General features: G+C 42.3%; 1 protein-coding gene across 4 annotated transcripts in view; it reads right to left on the reverse strand.

Moving 5' to 3' along the window:
- Positions 1 to 16,319, reverse strand: part of DPY19L4 (dpy-19 like 4) — a 34,744-nt gene extending 18,425 nt beyond the window's left edge. Inside the window, exons 1-13 of one of the 4 annotated variants that reach the window (XM_064442383.1) lie at positions 15,875 to 15,965; positions 15,149 to 15,228; positions 12,393 to 12,500; positions 11,284 to 11,408; positions 10,543 to 10,633; positions 8,679 to 8,800; positions 7,679 to 7,824; positions 5,733 to 5,856; positions 5,026 to 5,160; positions 3,605 to 3,736; positions 3,417 to 3,515; positions 2,129 to 2,202; positions 135 to 293 (exon numbers count right to left, since the gene is read on the reverse strand). In XM_064442383.1, the coding sequence (XP_064298453.1) occupies positions 135 to 293; positions 2,129 to 2,202; positions 3,417 to 3,515; positions 3,605 to 3,736; positions 5,026 to 5,160; positions 5,733 to 5,856; positions 7,679 to 7,824; positions 8,679 to 8,800; positions 10,543 to 10,633; positions 11,284 to 11,408; positions 12,393 to 12,447 (1,262 nt within the window). In that variant the 5' untranslated portion in view covers positions 12,448 to 12,500; positions 15,149 to 15,228; positions 15,875 to 15,965. Of the gene's footprint in view, positions 1 to 134; positions 294 to 2,128; positions 2,203 to 3,416; positions 3,516 to 3,604; positions 3,737 to 5,025; positions 5,161 to 5,732; positions 5,857 to 7,678; positions 7,825 to 8,678; positions 8,801 to 10,542; positions 10,634 to 11,283; positions 11,409 to 12,392; positions 12,501 to 15,148; positions 15,229 to 15,586; positions 15,666 to 15,874 lie in introns of those variants that run through there. The other 3 variants (XM_064442384.1, XM_064442382.1, XM_064442385.1) reach the window with 3 other exon arrangements.
- Between the last annotated feature and the right edge of the window lie 6,736 nt (positions 16,320 to 23,055).

Raw genomic sequence — 23,055 nt, forward strand, 5'->3', positions numbered from 1 at the left:
GAGCCTCTGGTGGGCCTTTCCACTGGTGCTCACACCCTGGCAAGCTCAATGGTGCAATAAACATGATGACCATTCACTTAGACATCCATGAACTTCTTATTTTTAACTTATTTTTCAGTATAAATGTTACTTACCAAATTCTCCTAAAAACGACCTGAGTTACAGAAAAAAGGCAGATAATTAATACCAAAATATAGAAAGGCAACAGTGATGACTGTGTTAGTCGCAAAAAAAAGTCTTGGGAGGGTGCCTGAAGAGATTCTTGACAAAGGAGCCAATTCATTGTAAAATTCCTAGTAAGGCAAAAACATCCCATTAAAAACAATAACAACATCCCACAGATTAGAAAAAAAGCCAGCACACAACCAAGCACAGTTTAACCTATTCAGGTCATAGGAAACTATTTGAAATTTGTCATTGAAAAGTTTTTGTTATCATTTGAAACCCCTTTGCAAGTACTCTTTAAAGTAACTATCAAGAGCTTATCTTCCAAAAAAAGAATCTGTGAAGAGACCAGACTACAACTCTTATTACATCATGAAAACCCAACCTCCCATATAACTCCATTATGGGGACCACAAAGCACTTCGTTGTCACAGTGGATTAAGATTTTAGAGATACTGATGCAAGAAGGTATGCTTGTCCTCATTCCCAATGGAGAGATGAAGAAGGGAGAGTGGTCATCTGAGATCAAACACAAGCCCGAGGCACTGCCAATAGAATCCTTAATGCTGAAATTCTAGTTATGCAGCCGAACCCACTTGATCATTCTTCTTTCTCAATTAATGAGCAAAAATATTATCTACTCTGCCAAGAAGCACTATCAATGTGTATTCTCAGCTGGAATTGGTGCAGCATGCGATGCCGTGAATGCATTCTTGTCTTACTTGGTTTCACTTTTCTCCCTCTTTTCTTTTTCTTTTCTCCCAAGGGAAGACTAGAGAACTGAACCACTTTCAATTAGACAGAATCAGTTTAAGGATTAACAACTGGGCATGTCCAAACTGGCCTTAAAAGACAGATCTTGAAGCTCTTGTGCTGCAAACCATAATTCCAGCCCACAGTTACACAAATTTCTCAGTGTAGTTGCATGCATTTTGGCTCAATCACTGGCTTCATTGCAGAGTTTGACAGTCTGGAAAGTAACATGTAGCAAGTCCCCGGGGGGGGGGAAATAAAAAATCCATAATACCTGGTAGCTGAATAAACCGAAATCCTGACCAGAAGCAGTCCCTTCTTTTCTTGCAAAACACTTAAGAACGTGCATCTATGTGTGTTAAACAATGCTTCTTAGTCAATGTCATTACATTCTGTCTTCCAAAAATTCCCCAACAATTTCAGTTATGTGTGGTGTTATTTTCCACTTCTTCCCCTGAAAGGCTGTGAATTAGTTTCATAAGAGAGACGCACTTCCCAGGAGAGAGTCCCAAATTCCATGCAGGCATGGAATTGCAAGTCTTTGCCTGCGTCTAGGAGGTGTCTCACTCCCTACCAATATTCCATTTGAATTTTTCCAGAAAATCTGTAGCCATGATGTCTTCTTCTTGTAGACCACCATTCAACTCTTTTCCAGATGCAAGCAGTTTTTCTTAGAATCACAACAATTCCCTCTGACTTTTAAGTCGTCCCTTCTCCTAATTCCTTCCAAAACATACTGGGGTTTTTTTGGGGGTGTTATTCTTACAAAACTAAAAATAAAACCCCACAACCCAACCCTGTTTTGCGATAGTATTGATAGTTCACGACTCCTTTCAGAGTCCTTTCTTTTCCAGGCAATAAAAAGTTAGTACCACCACCTTTACCCTATTATCTTTGCTTTCAAGTCTTATTAGAAACACTAGACAGGGTACAGAAAGTTTCTGCTCTTCAACTTCAAAAGAAAACAGAAATCTATGAAATGCTTTCACCCCAAGGCACAAAAAATATTGAGGTGCCTCAGAAACCTCAAAATCCCAACTAAATTCTATATATGCATCTTGTTCTAATTCAGTCTTAAAACCAGGCAACAAATAGAAACTGTTTCCCTAACTCCCCATAAAATTCTCACAAGCCACTGAAATTTTATATTTCTCAGAGCAGTTTCAGAAGTTCGGCTATCTTAGAAGGTGTAAAGAGTTTAAAAACTTACTTAGTTGTGTTTAAGCCAAGTTTTACTTCAATGAACTTCAGCAAATGCTCATTTTCTTTATGAGGAACAAACATCTGAAAATTAATTTTGCAGAGAAAAATCTATCAAATGCTGGAAGCAGTTTTCACATAGTCACTTTATTCAGGTTAAAAGACAGCGGGGAGAAAACAACTATTCAAGATTTAGTTAAAACTAATGAATTGGATTAAGTGTCCCAATTAAGGTAGTGGTATAGTGTTATAAATCTTCCCTTAAATAAATCTATCTTTAACGTTTCCTTGACAATATGATTCCCTTCATTTCATTCATGCACCCCAACAGGAGGGCAAGTGAAAAGTTGTCAATAAGCTGGCAAGACTACTGAGTGGTGTAAAAAGGATCATGACAGTCATAGGCTTAGCCCCAAGCAAGCCAAAGAACATTGTGTTTGGCTCCACTAAATAGCACTGCAGCCTAGCAAAAGTTATGAGCATTCGTAATCTTCACACAAACTGAGCAGCCAGAAGTTCTGTGTACTGTCTACATAATTTAACTCCTATTTTTCAAGGTTAGGTTTTATTTTCCTGGAGATACAGCAAGGCTAGCCAGTCTGAATGGCACAAGAAAACAATCAGACCTGAGCATTGTCTCAAACTTTCTAGGGATCACCAGCTTCTTTATTTTTAAGTTGATGCTGCTAATTAACATAACCAGAGTGTGTTTGAGACATAGAAGAAAAGCACAATATATAATGTTAAAGACCAGCACCAGCAAGAGGGCGTTGCTAATCAAAACACAAGACCAGGCTAAAATCCCACTGTGCAATCTCAACTCCTAGCTGACACCTACACTAAGTGAAGGTCTCTGTTTGCATGTTCTAGTCAAAATTTAATTGAAATTTAACATCTACCCTGAGATTGCTCATACCTGTTCCTGGCTACTAGGTCTTCTCCATGCACAAGAATACTGTTTTAATATTCAGACCAGTTTGTAGAGGCCATCCAAGTTATAACAAAAAACACATTTATGAAATAGCTAAAGTGTGATTTAAAGAGTATTTCTATACTATGCTTTAACCTCAACCCAGAATACCAAAACCCCAACCAAAAACAGCTGCTTGAGTTGTTAGATAAAGACTTTTGATATAGATATAAAATGACTCAATTTTTACTCCAATTTGATATGAATTAAGCTATGAACTCTCAGATCAGTAAGATAAGCAATACTTCAAAAGCTTTTTCCAAACTAGATCTGCAGCTTTCGATTTAGATTTTGACAACTAAAATAATTTTTTACAGAGGAATCTTACCTTTAGTAAGAAGTTTAGTGTCACTGTTATTGTAAGTACCAAATAAATGTACATTATTTTCAGCAACCTTGACATAAGTGTACCTTTTTTCATATTCATCTGCAAAAATATTTTAAGAATGGCATATCATTTAGAGTTCAGTTTAAATAATAAAAACTACACTCAGAGTTAGAGGACAGTCTAGTTACCTGAAGGCATTTAGAGAGCATTAAAGCTGCTACAAGACTCAGTAATGGTGACACTAATAAGGCTGAATTTTCAAACTGCAAAAGGTACCCCAAGAAGAGAGAAAACAAGTAGATTTTGTATACTTCATGCACCTGTTGAAAGAACAAAAGTAAAACACAATAAAATAAAGTTACTTCTTGCTTTTTTGAGAAGTAGATAGCTCACTCCATTAACTCCTAACTCCATTAACTCCACTAACTCCTCTGTTAATCAGGGGATTAATGGACCTCCAAACTCTTTAATCTAGCAGGGTACCATTTGGCTCTGGAGAGTATTTCACATCAAAATGGTCCTGGTCAGCCTCAGTAACTAGTGCACAATTACTTCACAAGAATTCTGTAAAAATGCCAGAAGTAGTACTATTTTACAAGCTCTCCCCATTCTGTAACACCCCACTGTGATGCAGCATGAAGCAGTACCCACGATGCAACAGTATGAAAACACACAATTTGTGCAAGAGCTGACTACTGTAAACATGCACTTTCCTTGCCCTCACAATAACTTGTCCATTTAACCTATCTCAGGAATACACAGACTGTTACTGATACTTTTTGTTATTTACTAATTGATAAGCAGATCTTCTAAACCCTGATACTTGATTCTTCAGACTTTTACCTAAATATCCATCTTCTCCCTTACATTTTAATGACCCTGCTTTGAACTAAAATAGATCAAACATTTCCCACTGCTGAGGAACAGGAAAAAAAAAGCAATTGAAGGAAGAGGTGACAAATTAGTATTGCATGCAGTTTGAAAACGGAAGTTACATCTAATAAAACTAGAAGGCACAGATGTATGAAGTAACATATGTGCCTCCGCACAGGCAGAGTACAAATGCCTTATTGTTGCAACATTTCTAAGAACCATTTTGCAGAATAAATTAAAATACTTTCTTGTACTGAAAAATCAATTGGCCTTTAGCATCTGTCTAGCCTATTTATTGACTAACTCAGTACAGGGCAGGCCATTCAGGGTGAAAATGAGCCCCTTAGCTGTACAGAGCCAACAGCAGCTTTTTGGTCAGCCCCACCCTGCTGTGAATAGAGAAAGGAAGAGGCAGCTAGGCCAAAAAGGATGCATGACTGAGTATCATTCATCACTCTTTCAGCTCTCCAAGGATGTTTCAGGTCTCAGAAGCTTTGTTTATCTTCTGACCTTTTTGTTAGGAAAGCTGTCCCAAACACAGTAGTCCAAAAGAGAGTGAGTTTAAGGCCATTTTATTCTTCTGATGAACATGACATCCACTTCAGCTCTACCCAGGCTGCAGGACACTCAGGTCATCCCTCACCCTGCACCCTTTGGGGCTCCTGAGCAGTATGTATGGCAGGCACCCCTGAGGCTGACAGTCCCCAACTATCAGTAGGTTGAAGAGTTCTAATACCTTCTCTGTCTGTGCCAGGGCAAAGCTGTCTAGCAGAAAAAGAGAAACGGCCTGGACAAACAGGAGATAATGACTGTATTCCCACATCATCATGAAGGTATATGTTGAAGCGCTCACCAAAAGATAACAAAACTTCTGGAGGAAAAAAAAGAAAAACAAAAAAAGTGCATTAATTTCATACCTATGCATCTCTGTTATTAAGTAACTTAGAGGTCATTAAAACAGAAACTAAGGGAATTAATTATTATTTCAGGAAACAAGATACTGACTTCAGACTTATTTAACATGTTCTCAAATGGAAGAAACTAATTACTGAAACATTCAAAACCATTTAAAGCCAATCAGAAGAAACATCTTTGACAGAAAGACGGGGAAAGGAAGTTACCACCATCTTCTCTGAGCAACAGGAAGAGCAACAAAATAGTTTACATAGTGAGAAAAAATTCTGCATCAGTTTATTTTAAAAAGACAGCACACAGCTCATTACCACACTGTTCTCTCTGAACCCTCAGGGGGGCATAACAGGGCAGGGCACGAGTTGCTTAGAGAAAACTGCACGTGCCTAGGTGAAATCCAAGTGGCTGTTTTGAAAAGAACAAACAAAGCATCTACTGTTTTCTGCCTAGTAGGGCAATATTGACAGAGGTAACTACTATAAAGCACAGTTCTACCAGAAACTCCTTAATAAGAAATTAATTTTGCTTTACCTCGGCAGAATAATTTAGGTTTTTTTTTAAATAGCCTGTGAGAGCTGCTACTTGACATGCAAAATATGGCAAAGCCCAATTTTCCCTTGATGGTATGGAGTAATCAATTCTCGTTGTATCTGTCCTAGAATAAAGTACAGACAAACAAAATTATTAAAAGATTTATGGAACAAAAATATCAAGGAAAGCCTAAATGTCACTACTAGTTATCAGTGTGGCCTTGCAAGCAAACTATTCCTTTATTAGGCATAAAGTAATACTGACACAATTTCACTGCTGAATCAGGTCACAAATTTAATATCAGCATGGAAGGCCCAATCTTCACTCACTTATTCAGCAGGTCTCCTTATTAGGTGGCGTTTAGAGGACTGACACCAAAAAGCATCTGCCTCCAGACTTCTCTGACCCACTACAACACTGCGCAAGCCGGATGCATCACACGCTGCTTCTTCCAACCCGCACTGTGACGGCGGAGTCTCCTTTGGCCATGAGCAGTTCTAAATGGTCTTAGTCCATAGGCAGGGGCTGCTGCCATAACAGCAGCTTTTCACATTACGATGAAAATCAGCTCATAGCTGTGAGAAAAGACTCCTTTCAGTTCCATACAATATGTTTTAAGTAAGCTATTTAGGTAGTTGAGCACAACGTACTTAGAATCCAAAGCAGTGCTCCCTCATAGCAGCAACACCAGCAGATAGTCTGCCTACAGGGAAAATTTTGCCCAGCAAAACAAGAGATTAAAGATGGGTAGGGGGTCATGGGCCAGAACAGCAGCAGGGTCTTCTCACAGAATGACTTGACAGTATCTGCACAATTAGAGCTGTAGGAGAAAGTTTTAAAAAGTGCTAAACTGACTTAAATGCACAAGTCACACTTTCAAATGTGATCAAAGGCATCAGTTTCAGAAGTACATAGTCTTCTTTGGTCTACTATGCTTTTAAAAAGGAGCCTCAAGCTCCTTTACCATTTAGATATTTGAAAGCATCACCTTTCATTTTTACCTCTGAAGCCTCTTACAGAGGCATATTTGGAGCTTTTTTTAACTACTGGACCTTTCAATTTGTTAACAGTGTTTAATCTTCTTTGCTGTTGAAAAAAATACAGATTTATACACCATTTTTCTTACTTTCCACTGTTCACACGAGCTTGATGAACAGTATTTTTAGCTACTAATCACAGATTTGGTCATGATGACTTCACACTCCTGAAAGATGCTTCCAAACAGTTCAGCTTTAAAGGCGTCTCTCTAACACTTTGCTCCTCCATAGCTCTTTTCTTTCAAGTGCTCTCAAGTTCACAGAAAGCCCCAGGGCTACCTGCTGACAAACCAGGAACCTGAACACAAGTTCTCATTGCCCAAATGAGGCATTTCATAAAGGGAAGGGACATTTTCTTGCATGTGAAATGTTTTAGAATTAAAAAATATCTTGAGATCAGGATCATCTAAGAAGATTCCACTTTGCACAAAGCCCCACCACAAAAAACAGATTAAAAAAAAAACAACCAAAGATTCTTTGCAAGAAAAATGCACTTGGTCATTTCCTTCTAAGCAACAGAACAACCATCACAGTATTTAGAGCTGGCCACAGACAGCAATTCTGTTTTACAGCAACTTTGGAAATTTGTTTTCATTCTTCACCAGCACAAAACCAGAATCTTCTGAGGAATGTTTTTGCAAAATTGAATTGTATGAGAATACTCCTGTGCTCACACCCGTACATAAAATCAGTTCAACTGGCAGCATGGATGCTTTGGACAACAGGCGGCCTTTTCGTTAATAAAATCATCATTAGAATCAGTGCATCTCTGGGAGATGTTTTGTATTCGGCGTAAGAGCTTGCTCTCACAATTGAGAACACAAAGTTTAACAGAAAGCATTTCAATCCACTCTAATATTTTAAAATGTCTTATTGACAAACTAGATTGTATAAAGATGTTTTTCTTACCTGTTAATAATGAACCATGCTACAGTCAGCATTCCTGCCAGCCAAGTCCCACTCATAACCCAACTGGTTACAAACAATGCAGTCACATAAATTCCCTGCAGTCCAAAAACTATACCAATGTAGAAATACACTGGTTCAATAACTTCCTGAAATTACAAATAAAAACGAAGAGACATAGCGGCAACTGAGCTGAAGCTGAAAATGATTACTATTTACTATTTACTGCTAACAGCGTGCTAGGTGCTTTACAAACAGATAAGAGACAGCCCCTATTCTAGAAAAGTGTTGAGCATGCTTTTATTTTGGGCTCAGGGAGAACAAAGCAGTTTGAATTAAGAGCACACTTCAGGACTCAGCTTGCTAGTGCCATGATTTTTGTATTTGCTTTAGCATGAACATTGTATGTGTCAGATTTAATAAATCTATACTGCAGCAACATGTAAAGTTCACAGGACTACTGGAAGAAGTTATGTAGGGGAGGAACCTGGAGAAGTAAAGATGTGGCAAAAACAGTTCCAAACACAGAGAAGCGTATATAAAATAAATAATAAACAAAGATAAATGAGAGAGAACACAAGTATGCAGCGTAAGCAGAACAAAGCTGGAGTAGAGCAGGAAGAGACAAAAAGTTTATCTACAGAAGTGTTTTTCCCTTTTATCTACATGGGCATGGGTAGAGACAGGCACCACTATAACAGACTTCTGTAGCCCGAAGGAGCTAACTTTCCTGTTTTTAATGAATAGCACAGATACTCTCCATATTTCTAAGCAGTCTGTAGAAGAAAGGAATAGCAGATAGGAAAATTTAGTGTATATAAACCCCCAAAAGCCTATGCCAGAGACTGATCAGAACTGAGGAGAACCTGGACCTGGTACGAGGCTCAGCTCAATTCATTCAACAAAAATTGCATGTATTTAGTGTATACAGCATAGAAAGTCTCATACACACACACATACACAACCATAATGAAAGCACAGAACGTAGGAGAGATGCACATACTTCGCTACCAGATGCTTGATATAAAACACTGGCAATCAACTCTGGGTACAAAGTCATTTGCTGGACTGCATTTATCGTCTTCAGTGATATTGTCTTATTGTTGTGTGTCAACTCATAAACACCTATAAACAAAAAAAAATTTATTATTCTTGGAATCACTTACTATTGCTGTTCTTAAAAGGGTTGAAAGTGTACTCAAAGGTAGGGATCGTTGAAGCTACTGACTGATTTACCACTCCTAATTTTAAAGGAAGAAGAAATTTCTGTGCCAGATGCCATTCCACCCTACTGATTTAGCAACAAAGTTATTACCATTTTTTTCATCTAGCCTTTAAATAGCCCAAAACTAACCAGCTGAAGCGTATTCTTTTCAGTAACACACTGCTGCAGCCCTGGAACCAGTTATCTACAGATCACCTTCACAGGAGGTTCTTAAGAAGTGAGACAAAGATCTAACAGGGATGAGCAGGATGTATTAAACCTGCCTCCACAAAGAGGTCAGATATGATGGCCTCATCACCCTTTTCAGCCCTGCATTTCTGAGACTGCTAAAAATCACTCAACACAATACGCCTTTGTATGGGATTGAGATGAAATTGAAGCTGGCATACTTCAAGGATACATCATTCTGAGACATTATAATTTAAAAACTGATGTTATTACTTAGGACAATAGAGGGAAGAGGAAAAATAATCCACATTAGAGAGAGAGAAAAAAACCCTAACAAAACCCCCAACAACAATGCAACAGCCAAACAAGATTACTATTTCCAGCTCTGAGCGTATCTGGGTGTGTGGTCTGCCACTGGCTCTCTGCAGGCCAAACCAGGTCTTGCAGGACTTACAACCGGGTTCAGCACAGCTACGATACACCTTTGAAAGCTGGGTGCCCCCATAATACCTAGCAGACACGTGAGTCTACCTGTTTGCGGAGGCAGCATGCCTGAGTGAGGCAGTCCACCTACCCACAGCATTGATAATCTCCCCAGAGATAATGAGGAACTGACTGTACCAAAGACCTATTACCTATTGCTGATGCACTACCCATCAGCTGGGAAACTGTTCAATGAATAAAACTATACCTACAATGTTTAACTGGCTTTGGATGAGGTTTCACGAGGGGACTGAACTAATTCAAGGGCTGAGCGCTGCAAGACAGGGCTGTTCACTCCCTCTTTTCCCCTGGAGTTCTCGCCTTTCCCCATGCTAGCCCAGGTGGCCTTCTGAACTCACAAAACTAGCACAAAAGTGTTCTATCTTCTTTTCATTGCTTTAGTTTTCTGCTGTTTTAGGGGCCTGGGGTCAGTGAGCTCTAGAGCCAGAGCAGGATAAAGGAGCAGGAGTGCAAAGGGAGGAGATACTGCTGTCACTTAGTTTGTTATCCTTCCTGTTGGATTCTGTCCCCATCAACATCTATTCACCATAGCTGACAGGAGTAGAAACCTCTGGCAGGGAGAGGATGGAGCAGATCAACTCTTGACAGAAACAGTTCCATCTTCTGACAGAATATGGAAACCAGTCATTTCCATCCCCCATTCCCAAATTAAAGATCAATTACGCTTACATGGCAGAAAATCCATTATGTAGCATAGGCAAACCCAACAATAACTTCCATATGGGGCAATATGAGAGTAATATTAATCCTATTCCAGAGGACTGATTAAAGGCAATCTGCTGGAACACAGGATAGTTAAATATTTTTTTTTAAAGGCACTGAAAAGTTAGGACAGCATGCAGTTTTTAATTAATCCAACTGATATACCTATATGAGAGTATAAAACCAGTCTCCCCAGTCTGCAGGAGTTTTTCACTGTCTCCAAAGGAACAGGACTTTTCAAGGTTAATAAAACAAACGGGTTTTGTACCTCTTTCAAAGGAAGGAGCCTTTAGCAGTTCTTTATAGAATGAGTAATAAATGGCACTGTCACCCTGAAATGTAATTTCTCGTTCAAGTTCCTAGGGAAAAAAAAAAAATATTCACCTCCTGCAATCTCTTCCCATAGAAGACTATATATTTTCAGATAGACTGGTTTTGTAATACAGCACATGGTTATGACTCCACTGTACATCTTCAAAGTATTCCACAAAACATTAATCTTCACAGCACCTCTGTCAGGTATATAATGCTCTCAATAACTTAGCAAACATGCTCAGAATCAGAGCAACTCTAATCCACATTGTAAGTCATACAAGATCCACAGGATCCTTTAATATTCATAAACCTGAATTTCATTCAACTTTCCATATTTCACTAAATAATACAGTTCTTAAAAAAAAAAAAAAGCCAAACAAAAAACCAAACCCAAAAGCATTTATTCCTGTTGTTTAGCTTATGCAATCTCAGTATACATCAGGTTTTTTCTCCAGATGATAAAGGATATCATGGAAAAACATAAAAGCATGACAAGACAAGACTTCTGTTAGTAGGGAAAAAACACTAAAAAAAAACCCCACCCCCCCAAAGAAAACAGACTATATCAAAGACAGAGGCCTGAGTAGAACAATATGCGATTCTGCAAGCCCGTAGTTCCAACCTGACATGGATCAGCTTTAATTTCAAGGACACAATCTGGCTTTTGTTTCAGTAGTTTAACTTTTTTCTTTACCTGCCTGCTGGAAAACCAGAATTTCCGTTCATGATACGTTGAGAGGTATACAGCATACATCATTCCACTAGTGACTGCCGCAAGACAGCCAAAGAATAGTTTCGCAAAACGCTGAATTAACATATCTGAAAAGGGACAGTGAAAAGGCAAAAATAGTCCAGAGGACTTAGAAACAAACAGTATGCCCTAAATATGACTCATTTCTGAACTGCAAGTAAACTTACTGGCATCAGAATTATCACACCATCATCAGCACAGATACACTGAGACTGGTTTGTTATTCCTGTCCTGTAGAGTTTGCTTCCCCTGTTGTTACCGCTGCTTCATAGAACTCTCAGATAAAATACTCACATGTTACATTGCAAATTTCTCTCCATCCTAGTAAACTTCATTTTCTAATTAATTCCAAGATGGAAAAGCATCTTCCAAACAAACAGCAAACTCTAGGTTTTACCCAAAACACCACAAACTTCTTAAAGACATTAACAGAAAGAGGTGGCAATACCACACCTAACATCAATACTGAGACATTCTACTCTCCATTCTGTTTTCAAACATAAGAGGAAGGAACTAAGCTGAATTTTACCAAACTCATTCAATGGGTGTCTACTTCACCTGTACCTCCCTCAAGTTAGTATGCACTTTTATGTTAAAAGTTTTTAGTGTCTTGCTGAGCACTTGCCTGATATTACACCTGGATTTAGTTCTGTTTCTTGAAAAGCTGTATGGACTTTTTGTCTATTCTTGTTTCAGTACCATTACTTCATGCATTTCAGCTTCCCAACCGAAAGATCATTCCAGGTGCAATTAAAATATTTATCTGTATTCAAATAGTAACAACAGTAAGATTCTTAACCCCTCCACCTCCTCCCCCCACAACCTGAAACAACCCAGGACTACCATTTTACTCTGCAATATATACAGTGTCATTATTAAAGAACTCTAATGTACATGCCTTTTTTTTCTTGAAACATTCAAAAACCTAATGCAAAGTAAGTCTAATTCAAAGTAAGTCTGTTATAAATTACTGTGCTACAAATATCTTCCCATAAAATGTAAAAGAATAATGAAAAAAATATCAGAAGTTGGCTAAAAATTCTGTAGCTTACATTTTGGCGATCTTCCCAGCTTTGAGTTTTCTTTGTTTCTCTCCTCTGGAGCCATTTTGTCGGATTCTGTGCAGTTTTGCTTCTTTCTCTGTCGCAGGTCTGCTGCCCCTGAAGACATTTTTTTGAAGTTATTGCAACACAATACCTAACACCACACTCTAAGAAAGCAGCAGGTAACAGCAGGTTATTGCTACTGATTCCACCCCACGGCAAATATATTTGACAGAAAGACTCAATTAAAGTGCTTCATACGCCTAACTAAAATAACAATATAACAATACAGAAATAAATTCCTATGTTATTCCTTAGAAAATCCAATAGTTTTCTCTTGAGGCCATACTCTGGGATTATGTGGAACCCAAACTGGAAGCTAACCGTTTTATTCCATGGCAAAGGTATTACTCAAATGAAGGAAAGCAGTAGTTTAGATAAGTTGATACAGGCACTGGGAGAAATCGGTGCCCATTTCACTCTACTCTCATCCTGGTTATAGGCCACTATAGTACAGTAGTGTACCAGGCACGATACTGTAATAGAAAAATTGGGCTAGCCCATTACTTTTAAATGGAGCTGCCTGTTATTCACATGGTGAAAGCTTTATAAAGTAAATATAATATTATTTTTTTTCCTGCTTCCAGATCTATTGGAAGTAAGCAGCTTTATGAATTTTCAGTCTAATATATAACTAAAAAGCCCGGTCTGCTAGGCCACGTAAATCACATCACAAAGCCAAGGGCTTCTTCAGCTTCTGCTGAGTTTTCTGTAAGCAACAGCAGTTTGAAGTCCTGGCCCATTTATTTTACAGTCTGAAAGGCAACGAGGCTAATTCACAGAGTGCTAGCCTCCATACAGAAAGACTCATTGCAAAAAATCTGTTATAATTACTATATTAAAGATGACATCCATGCATGATGAGAGGTTTAACTGTAACTCATGCTCCAGAATTATTAGCTATCCAGTTTGATCTACTGTCCAACATTGTTTGAAACTTTGTAGCCACTGATTTCCTCTGGACTTAAACCAGCTCTTTCATAACGCAATTCAACGTCAAACTTGAAGCGTCAGTCTTCACATCCCACAGTAAAGCTTTAAATTGCTCTGGTTGTATATTACTTCAAGTCTAATTTGGTCTACTTTTAACTCCCAACTATCAGCTTTAAAAATTAGAAATTAGAGATAGTAATATAAAAAAACCTCTAAAGTGGTGCCTGCCTGTATCAGAACACCTCTGTTTGGGTTTTAACAGGATTTTCAAAGCAATTTATGAATTATTCCAAGCAAACCAAGATCTCAATAACATTTTTGATGGCATGAACAGAAAACCTCTACCTTCTTAAGCAAGACAAGAATTCAAAAGATATTAAACAAACCAAGGTGTAGGACATTCAATATCACATTTATCATTATGTCAATCCAAAATTAAATATATACCAGTATCTCTTCATGACATGTCTATTAAGTTAATCAGCATCACAAATACCAAGTGCACTGCAATTAAAAATTACCTGTACCACATAAAATAAAACAGGGGGGAGGAAACCTAGATCACCAGCATGGGCAGGTATGTGCGTGGAAGTATAACTGTCTGCCCTTGTCATCTTAGTTATGACCAAAGCAATAGGCGTGAGAACGCTGGAGGGAAAGGCATTTCTTTAATTTCTTCTGGCAGATAAATGAGCCACATTAGAAGCAGAACCCACTTACACAGTCTAGAGTTAGCAGCAGTAATAGAAAACTCCCCAAAAAAGAACAATTTCAAAATTCTAATTCTGAAACAACTACATCTTGGTCAGCAAACGATCTTCACCTTGGGTTTGATGACTACTTGACAGATTCCCCCACTCAAAGAAATAATAAAAAAAGATCCAAGTACGCTACTTCTGTTTCATTTGCAGCTGCCTCAAACAAGAAAAATGCTGTTTCCACTTGTATGCACCCTTTAAATGGGGCGAAATGAAAGTCAAACAAGGTGACACCTAAAAATAATCTATGATTTTGAATTGATGACACAGCCCCTAGTACCTCTCTATTCAGCAAGCAATTTTTCATCCGAGATTGCTTTCTAGTTCCCTTTAAGTTCCCAGTACATTTTATTTCAAGCCTTGTTAAGACAACATGTGTTCCACTTATTTTTTTGTATCTATTGCAGAAAAGCATAACTTATTGCTCCTGTGTGCCACCATATTAATCCATTTTTTGCCTGCAAATTGAGCACTGTCTGCAATTCTTGTCCTCTCATCTAAAGAAGGATAAAGTAGAGGTGGGAAACGTTCAGAGATGGCCATGAGGATGACCGAAGGTGTGCCATGGCTCCCATACAGGAACAAGGAAGCAAGCTGAGGATGCCTCAGTGTGGAAAAGAAGATGACCAAACAAAACATGCCAGAGGTCTGCAAGCTAGTGAAGTGAACAAACAGGCTGAACAGAGCAGTGATTCACCTTCTTTTCTAATACTGGAACAAGAAGTTATCAAACAAACCCAGTGAGTCAGGCTAAAAGGAACCAGTTCATTGCACATCGCCTTTGTGTAGATCACTCCTACCCAAAGAACATTCTGTAAACGAAGAGTTTACATAGATTCAAGAGAAGAAGGACACATTCACAAAGAACAAACAGCCAAAGACCACTAAATACACAGAAACCACATCCAGCTCAGAAAGTTCCCCAGCTGAGAACAGTTGGGAGGCTGGAATATGCCACAGGACAGTATCGCATATGCTTATTTTGCTCTTGTATTTCTCTGGGGGCCTACTTACGGTCATGTTTCTGTTGACTTCCCCAAGAAAACTAAACGCCATCTCCTAGTCCTCACAAGGGGGGTTAGCACAAAAGAGACCTGGAGAAAAATGATTGTGTGGGGCACTAAAAGTGTAACGAGAGGGTGGACAGACTGACACCTACAAACGGGGAAAGGGAGGGGATGCCAAAGGAAAGGCACACTCGCGGAGGCGACAGATGCTGCCTGGGGTGCTCCGCACAGAAGCAACAGCGGGCGAGGCAAGAGGAACAGGCCCCAAGTTTCGGGGCTCCCATCCACGCCGCTTCCCCCCGCTCGGCGCCGCGACCGGCGGATGCCGGGCTGGGGGGGAGGGGGCCTCCTCAGCGGGCCCCGAGGCGGGAGGGAGGGACCGCTGGGGCCTGAGCCGGCACCGCCACCGGCGCGGCCGCCGCTGCCGGGGGGGCCCGGCAGGTACCTGGCAGAAAACGGCGAGACCCAGCCGCGGCCACCCGGGAGGCACGACCCGCTGGGCCAGGGGAAGAGGTCCCTGCCCCCGGCCCCAGCCCGGCTGGGCAGCGTAGGGCAGGCGCCGGCCGGGGCCACACCGACCTCCCTCCCTGCCCCTCAGCTCCGCGGCCCGAGGCGGCCGCGGCCCCGCCGAGCAGCCATTGGGAGCGCGCCCCCTCACACGGTGCCGCCGGGCGCGGGACGAGGAGGCGGCGGAGGGGGATGAGGGTGACACACGCGCCGCCGCCCCCCTCACCTTCCTCCATCGCCGGCCTGCGGCCGCCCCCCGCCGCCGGCGCCCCCCGCCGCTCTCTCCAGGGCGACGACGCCGCCGCACTCCTGCCGCCGTCACCCGCCTCTCGCCGGCCCCGGAGGCGGGAGCGCTCTCGCATAACACGGCGAGCGGAGCGGAGCGCAGCGGCCCCTCACTTCCTGCCGCCCCGCTGTCGCTCCCGCCGTTGGGTGCTTTCTCCCGGCGGAACTGTGGTGACAGAGCGGGGGGGGAGGCCGGAGCGCAGCCGCCGCGTACCGAGGCGTACGGAGCTGCGGCTGCGGGCGGCGCGAAGCTCCGGCCCCTCGCGAGCCCAGCCTAGCCCAGCCCGCCCCGCAGCCTCCCGGTTAACGTCCCACGGGCAGTGAAGCGCAGTTCCGCGCCGCTCCCGCCCGCCAGCCCGGCTTCCAGAGCCCGGGTGCCTCCGGGCCGAGCGATCCCGCCCCGTCGGAGGGGCCGACCCAGGCCGAGGGGCCGCAGTGAGGGCATCTCTCGTGGGTGCGGCTGGCTCGGCACCCCCCGCCCTCCGCGGGGCCTCCCTCCCCGAGGGGCGCTCTGCCTCCTGGCACCCCGATCAGGCTGCGCCCAGCGCAGCCCTGTGGGGTTTTAGCTGCCAAATCCAGCTGCGCAGCGTTATCCGGGGAGTCCGGCCTTGAGGGTCGCGCACAAAACTCTGGGCCAGCTGCAAGGGGCTGGTGAGGGAAGTGCTTGGTTGAGCCTCGATGAGCGCCTGCTTTAGGCTCCTTTTTGCATCGTGATGAACCACAGGAGCGGGGTACCAGCACAGAGGCTGTACAAATGCAGGCAGGACAAAAGGATGCTTCCACCCCCAGTGAAGTTACACCCTACTTTTGGGAAAATGGGCTGTGTTTGGATGAAGGGAGGCCAGCGAATGAGTGCAAGGAAGAGATGAAACATCCTTAAGCATTGGAATAGATGAGCACTTCAGCGTACCAACCACCTAATGCTTATCGTGGTTCTTGTTAGCACCCTGGCAAAGAAGGATTTGGAGGGATGGGGTAATTTTGTGAATGTGAGCTGGGTGTGCCTTCAGAGCGTAAAGGATAGCATGGAAAAGTGTTCTCTGTAACTTAACAAAAAGGCTGGGGAAGGCAGCATGTTCAAGGATGGATGCAATTAGGGATAGTAGCTAAGTTAGGAGGACAGGACTGGTGATGAAGCATCTTTAAGATGAAGATACGTAGTTGATGCTTGAAGTGACAACAGAATGGGGTCCAAGGAAGAGAAGCAAAGAATAGGATGACATGGCTACAACGACACTCTTCTCTGACTTTGTTTACTGCGGGAGCCCTTATGGGCTCCCCCAGTCAAGACCATGTCATTTTGGGGAGTCTCTGAAGCACAATGTTCAGTTGCACCAATCCACAAGTAGTGTTGCTGCAAGAAAGACCATATTTCACCCTGAAGCAGTAGCAGCTTGGATTTTTGGTGCTAAAAGTCCCAAGTTCTGACCATGACAATAAGCTGAGCTGATTACGTACATGGAGCTGGGTTTGTTGCAGAATGACAACCCCCTGATTTTGCAGTTACGGCAACATAAACTACTCTGTGCTACCTGTGGGATGCCAGGCCAGGGCAAAGGCTGGCATCCTCCCTGGCCGCTGCCTGGGGACATACCTCAGAGGTTCTGCTATGAAGGAGTCTTGCTGATACTGATTGCATTTGCCACTGCAGACACCCTTGATTTGTGGGTTGGGATTGTCAAGGACAAAAGTTCTCACCCTGCTGTGCCCCAGGTCCGTTTGCAGGTCTCTGCGGTGGGCACCAGCTCTGGGCTGAGGGGACTGCTTGGGCCACAGAGGGAATTTGTGTTTTGGTGCCTGGCCACAGCCCTGGGGAGGGCTGGGGAGGACCTCCAAGCCTTGCCCAAATCTGCTGCAGAGAGAAGATCAAGATACCTAGTATAGGACCCAGCCCAGGGAGAAAGGTGCTCCCAAGCAGCATGTCTTCCAAGGAGCACCATGTCTCCTTCCCAATGTCTTATTACAGCTCTAGGGGACGGACTGAGCACAGGCATGGGCTTGGGTTGGCAGGCAGCCATTCAACAGACCACAGCTGTACTACTGGATTGGGATTTACCACCACTTATCATCAGATGGTCAGGGTGAGTTCTTTAAGGGGTGGTGTATAAGGCCCCATGCATTAGAAGTATGCTGAGAAGCTGCAGAGTCCGTAGGACCATGGTCTTGGCGGAAATAGTCTAGCAAAAGCTGGAGGGCTGGGGCAAGATCTGATCCTTAGCTAAATCATCTTAGGTTTTTCTCTGTCTTAGGTCAGACCTGTGATGTCAAAGGTTGGGGATCTCTCTCTAATGATCCAGAGCATGCATGTAGAGATGCACTGAGGTTCACTACCAGGGTGCAGACATCATTCCCTCCATAAGTGCTCTGGACTAAATTCTGCCACCAATTGAGGGAGTCTTGCCCTGAATGTGAACTGTCAGATTAGGAAAGTAATTTCTGGGAGCAGAATGGAATTGACCAAATATTGAAAGATTGCTGGAGACACATGGACATTTGCTAAAAGTTTAGAAATAACCAGAGTGAAATAACTGAGAGGTGGCCAGGATCTGTGCTGTCTGCATTTCAGCGTGCGTGTGGAGGGAGTTCCGCAGGCACGGTCTGCCAAGGGCCACGCTGCCTGGGCTCAATTTTGGGTCAGGAGCTGTGACCTCGGCAGCCAGCCCTGTCTGCTGCAGGAGTTCATCACTGAGCAGTGCAGCTGGGCTTATTTAAACCTCTCAGAAGCAAACTGATGGAGGAGCTATTGAAGAGGTTTGTGGAAATCACCCCTTGGGGACCGCATGTCTTCTGACATGCCTTCTGACATGCGGTCGGGCTAGTGGCTGATCAACTGCTGGAAAACTGATTTGGTTACTTGTCTAGCAGCTGCAAGGAAAAACTAAACCAATTTGTGTGTCCTATTGGAGCGTAAAATGAGATTTATAAGTTTCCTGGTTTTTTTAATAAAATCTAAAATACTTCTGCAATTGTTGATTTATTGGATAGTTAGAAGAGTTGCTTATGTTTTTAATGATCCATAAATTATCCACTGCATTTTTAACGTAATTGGTTTTGATCTGGTTTATTTTTTTTCATAACTTGATTCTGTTTTAAGTTACCGGAATAAGCACAAATAATCATTGCAATCAAAACAACAATAGTAGTTATAAATATTTATACTCAGACCCTCAGTCCATGGACAGGAATAAAACAAATGACGACTCAGTTATGCTCTAACTTTTGTTCTTCTTAAGCCTTCTTTGTACCTGCTGTTTTAAACCGTACCTTGTTCCATTTCTTGTGCAACTCCAGTTTTCTGCTGATGCTCCTGCATGTGGATCATCCCACACCTTGAATTCAGTAGAACTATAAACGCACATCAAGCTATTTACACACACAACTGTACAGATGGCAGAGAAGTGAAAAATCCAGTCTGCTCACTTGGTTTTCATTTTTCCCCAGGGTCTTCTGTGGAAAAACTGCACCTTTGAAGGTGGGAGAACCAAAAATCATCTTTCATGCAAGTTTCTTTCTCCCAGAATACATATGCTGAAATAATTTTTACAGTAATGTTGAAAATGTTATTACTGCTGCACTTCAATCTTCCTAAATGCTTTCTGTAACTAATATTATATGGAAGTTATTTCATTTGGCAGTTTATAATGTGCCCTAAACATTGTGCTGTAATACATTACAATGAATAAATATGGGGATGTTGTGTTCTTTTTCCAAGCTTTCTCTGTACAAACATGCATCATGTATCTCCATGATGGCATTCATTCTCTATTTACGTATTATTTCTAAGCCCTACAGACAGAACTTTCCTTTTTGTTTACAAGTCTGCAATATTGATGCTTTCTAGTTTAACAATCTTTCTCTCTTTTAGAGGTGTCAGGAGGCAAACAGACACAGATGTACCTTGGTATAAAGCATTAATGCTGGGAATATTTGTCATTACTCAAAAGGAGAGAATGTGTACTTGTTTATTTTGCAAACAAACCAAGTTATATTTTTTGTATGTTAAAGATCCCATGCCTAAAAATTTTTGTAAAGTTTAGTTTCAATAATCAGGTAATGACTGCAGATATTTCACCTGTTCTTCTAATTTCAGCCTTTTGTGGGGTTAATTTTCTGGCTTCTAATTTATGGTTCTGGATTATCAGCATCCCAAGGTTTTGCTTACTTTAATTATTTCAGACCCTTGCCTCCCTAAAGCCATATACGTTCTACTAGGATGTAAAAATTATTGCCTACATAAATGTTTGTGGGACCAAATTTTGCACTGTGCTCTGCCACCTGATGTGGGGAATGCAAGGAAATAAGTGGGGGGATGATGACTATATGGAAGCATTACCTAAAACTGGACCTAAGATGTCAGAAAATTAAACTACACAAACCATACAGAACCATATAGAACCTCTGGGATTTTTTCTATCTGTTTAATTCTCTTCCTACTTTATCTCAGCACAGCTTCCAGTGCTTTTGATCACTTCAGCTCCTGCCTGTCTTGCCCAGGATGTGAGTCGGGTTCTATTGTCCCCTACTTCATTGTAAAACTTGGTTAATATCCATTAAATCAATGGAGCTGATTCAGATTTGTGCACTGAAACTGAGTTGGGGACATGGAAACATGCTTTGGCTCTGTTCTCTCTTTGCTTCAATACTCTGGTGGTAAATCTATGTTTTGATATCCACTGGGGCCTTTGTAATTTTTTTTAATCCCTTCTAGCAGCTCCCCCTGAAACAGAAGACACTACTGATGTGATTACCACAACCACCTTCCTCTTCTTTTTTGTCTTCTACCCCACCTCTTGTATGTACCATGTCTTCAAAGATGCATGTCCCAATACTGTCCTTGAAGCAGCATGAGATCCTGCATGTTCATTTTCCTTACTTCTTCCTATCACTCCTGATGCTTCCTTGTAATCTAGAACTAACTCATAAATCAACCTGTGTTTAGATTTGCTTGATGCTGTACAGCCTCTCATCCTGTCCAATTCTAATTCCCTTTAACAATCCCATCATCTTCTCCATCCCTTTTTTGTACCACCTTAAATAATTCCTCACCTTTCTTTGTGTTTTCACCCTCCAAAAATGCATTGATCCTTATCACGGTTGCCTTTATCTGACCTGTAATTTTCTGTATTAATTTCTTGCTTTTCATCTTTCTTCATAAGACCAAGCCACGTCATCTGGCTAATTGCTGTATTGCTCCTCCAGTAAGTGGCTGCGGAGCATCATATCAGTAATAAAGTCATGGTGAAAAAACTACAGGAGAAAAAACTTTATATTTGTTTGTTTAAAGACATGCACCCACCCTCAGTGTTGTGCCTTGCTTTCTGTACCATTTCCCTCTTTCCACTCTTGTTCTAGTTCTTTGTGCTGTAAACGAGGTTCTCCAGGGCACGAGCCTGACCCTTCTGTTTGTAACACACACAGCATATTATGTGTCCAGCCAGAAATAGCTGTAAGGGAGCGTAACTGGCCGTTAGCAGCCTTGCCCTCTGCTTGGCCTCTGCTCTGCGAGGCGGGCCAGTGCTCTGCCATAGCTTCTGTTCTTTCCCACACTCCTTTTTTCTCCCTGAGCTGTCTCTTTGACTTTTATCCAAGGATAAAGCCCTTTGAGGTGGATGACTCACAGCTTAGCACTTCCTTTGACTCACGCTTTGCCACCTAGGACATTGGTCAGCTCTTACTAAACCACAGTTTGTTTTTTTATTGCTCATGACGACATTCCTTGCAGCTCATGTCTCTGATTTCACTATCACTTCTGCTGGGTCAGGGTTGTGTTCATTTTTCTATGGTTGGTCAAAGCTGTATTTTCCCCCATCTCCCTTCCCTTGGTTTTGAAAGCCTTTGGTTTTTTTAACCATCCCTTGCAGATTTTGGAGCCTGGAGGCTCTCTTGTCTCTAGAGCCTGGCTGCTGGGGCTGCATTTTTGAGGAAGAAGGTGCTGTTCCCTGCCACAGCCTGCTCTGCCAACCCGGAAAGGCAGCCTGGCCCCTCGCCTCCCTGTGCAGCATCAACACCATCAATCAGCCGCTTGGCTGCGAGTGGCGCAACCTCCCCGGCTGCCGGTGGCATCCCCGGTGACACTTGTGCGATGACAGTGCAGTCGGTGGCATCGTACAGGTGCTGCTGATGAGTGCTTAGCAAACACTTCAGCTGGTGCAAAACAAGTGCTAGAATCCAGGTCACTTCCCAGGCACCGTGTTGTCCCTGCAGGGCAGGGCTAGTATGACTGGAAGTCACTGAAGCCCCGTCCCTGGCACTGACATCAGCAGGAATGACTGATCACATCCAGGAAATTGCTCTTGGAATATCGTACTGGCCTTTTTTTATATAAGTATTTTTCAGAGAAGTGGTGCAATGCGATTTTAATGTATTTGTGCCTTAGCGTCTTACTAGATACACTAGTTGGATGCATCTCCCCATCCCAGCACAGCAACTCCCACACTTAGCCCCATGCTCTTGTCCAGTTATGTTACTGCTGGCAGAAGAAAGGGCAATATTTGCTTTTGATGGGTTTCCAACTTTAAGCAGAAAGGAGTTTGGCCTGATGCTTGAAGATTATAAATCAAGAATACAACTCATAGCCCTAACACTAAGCAGACACTAGGCCCCTCCTCAAGAGTTGCATCCAGTGTTATTAAAACATCTTGGACTCAAGCAGCTCTCTGCAGCTGGTGCTGCTTTTCAGGGAAGTGAGAAGAAACAGACTCCAACACGGGCAAAATGCACTCCAACCAGGCAGATTAGCTATTACCAAGCTACTGAACTGTTTGTTGTCTGCTAGGATTTTCCAGACAGCTGGAAAAAAAGTTGATGGGACTAAACATCGCTGTTAATGTAGGGTGCAACTTCCATCTGGGATGTGGATTCTCGACTCCCAAGCAGCTCTGAAAATCCCGGCTGCAATTTTCTGAGGAGCAAATGTAAGCCAGGCAGTTCATTACAGAGAGGTGTGATTCCTCTAGGAAGGGCAGGTCTGTTCCCTGAGCTTTTCTTGACTCCAGGTTGGCATTGCTGGGCTTTCACTTCATTCCAGAACTGGTGATCCCCACGCCTGGAATTCTCTGAATTAAACTGCTGCGTTTGAAATTATTACTTTTACTCACACCTACATCAGTCTGTATAACTGCT

The sequence above is a fragment of the Phalacrocorax carbo genome, chromosome 2 (assembly GCF_963921805.1).
Source record: "Phalacrocorax carbo chromosome 2, bPhaCar2.1, whole genome shotgun sequence".
In the NCBI taxonomy this organism is placed as follows: domain Eukaryota; kingdom Metazoa; phylum Chordata; class Aves; order Suliformes; family Phalacrocoracidae; genus Phalacrocorax; species Phalacrocorax carbo.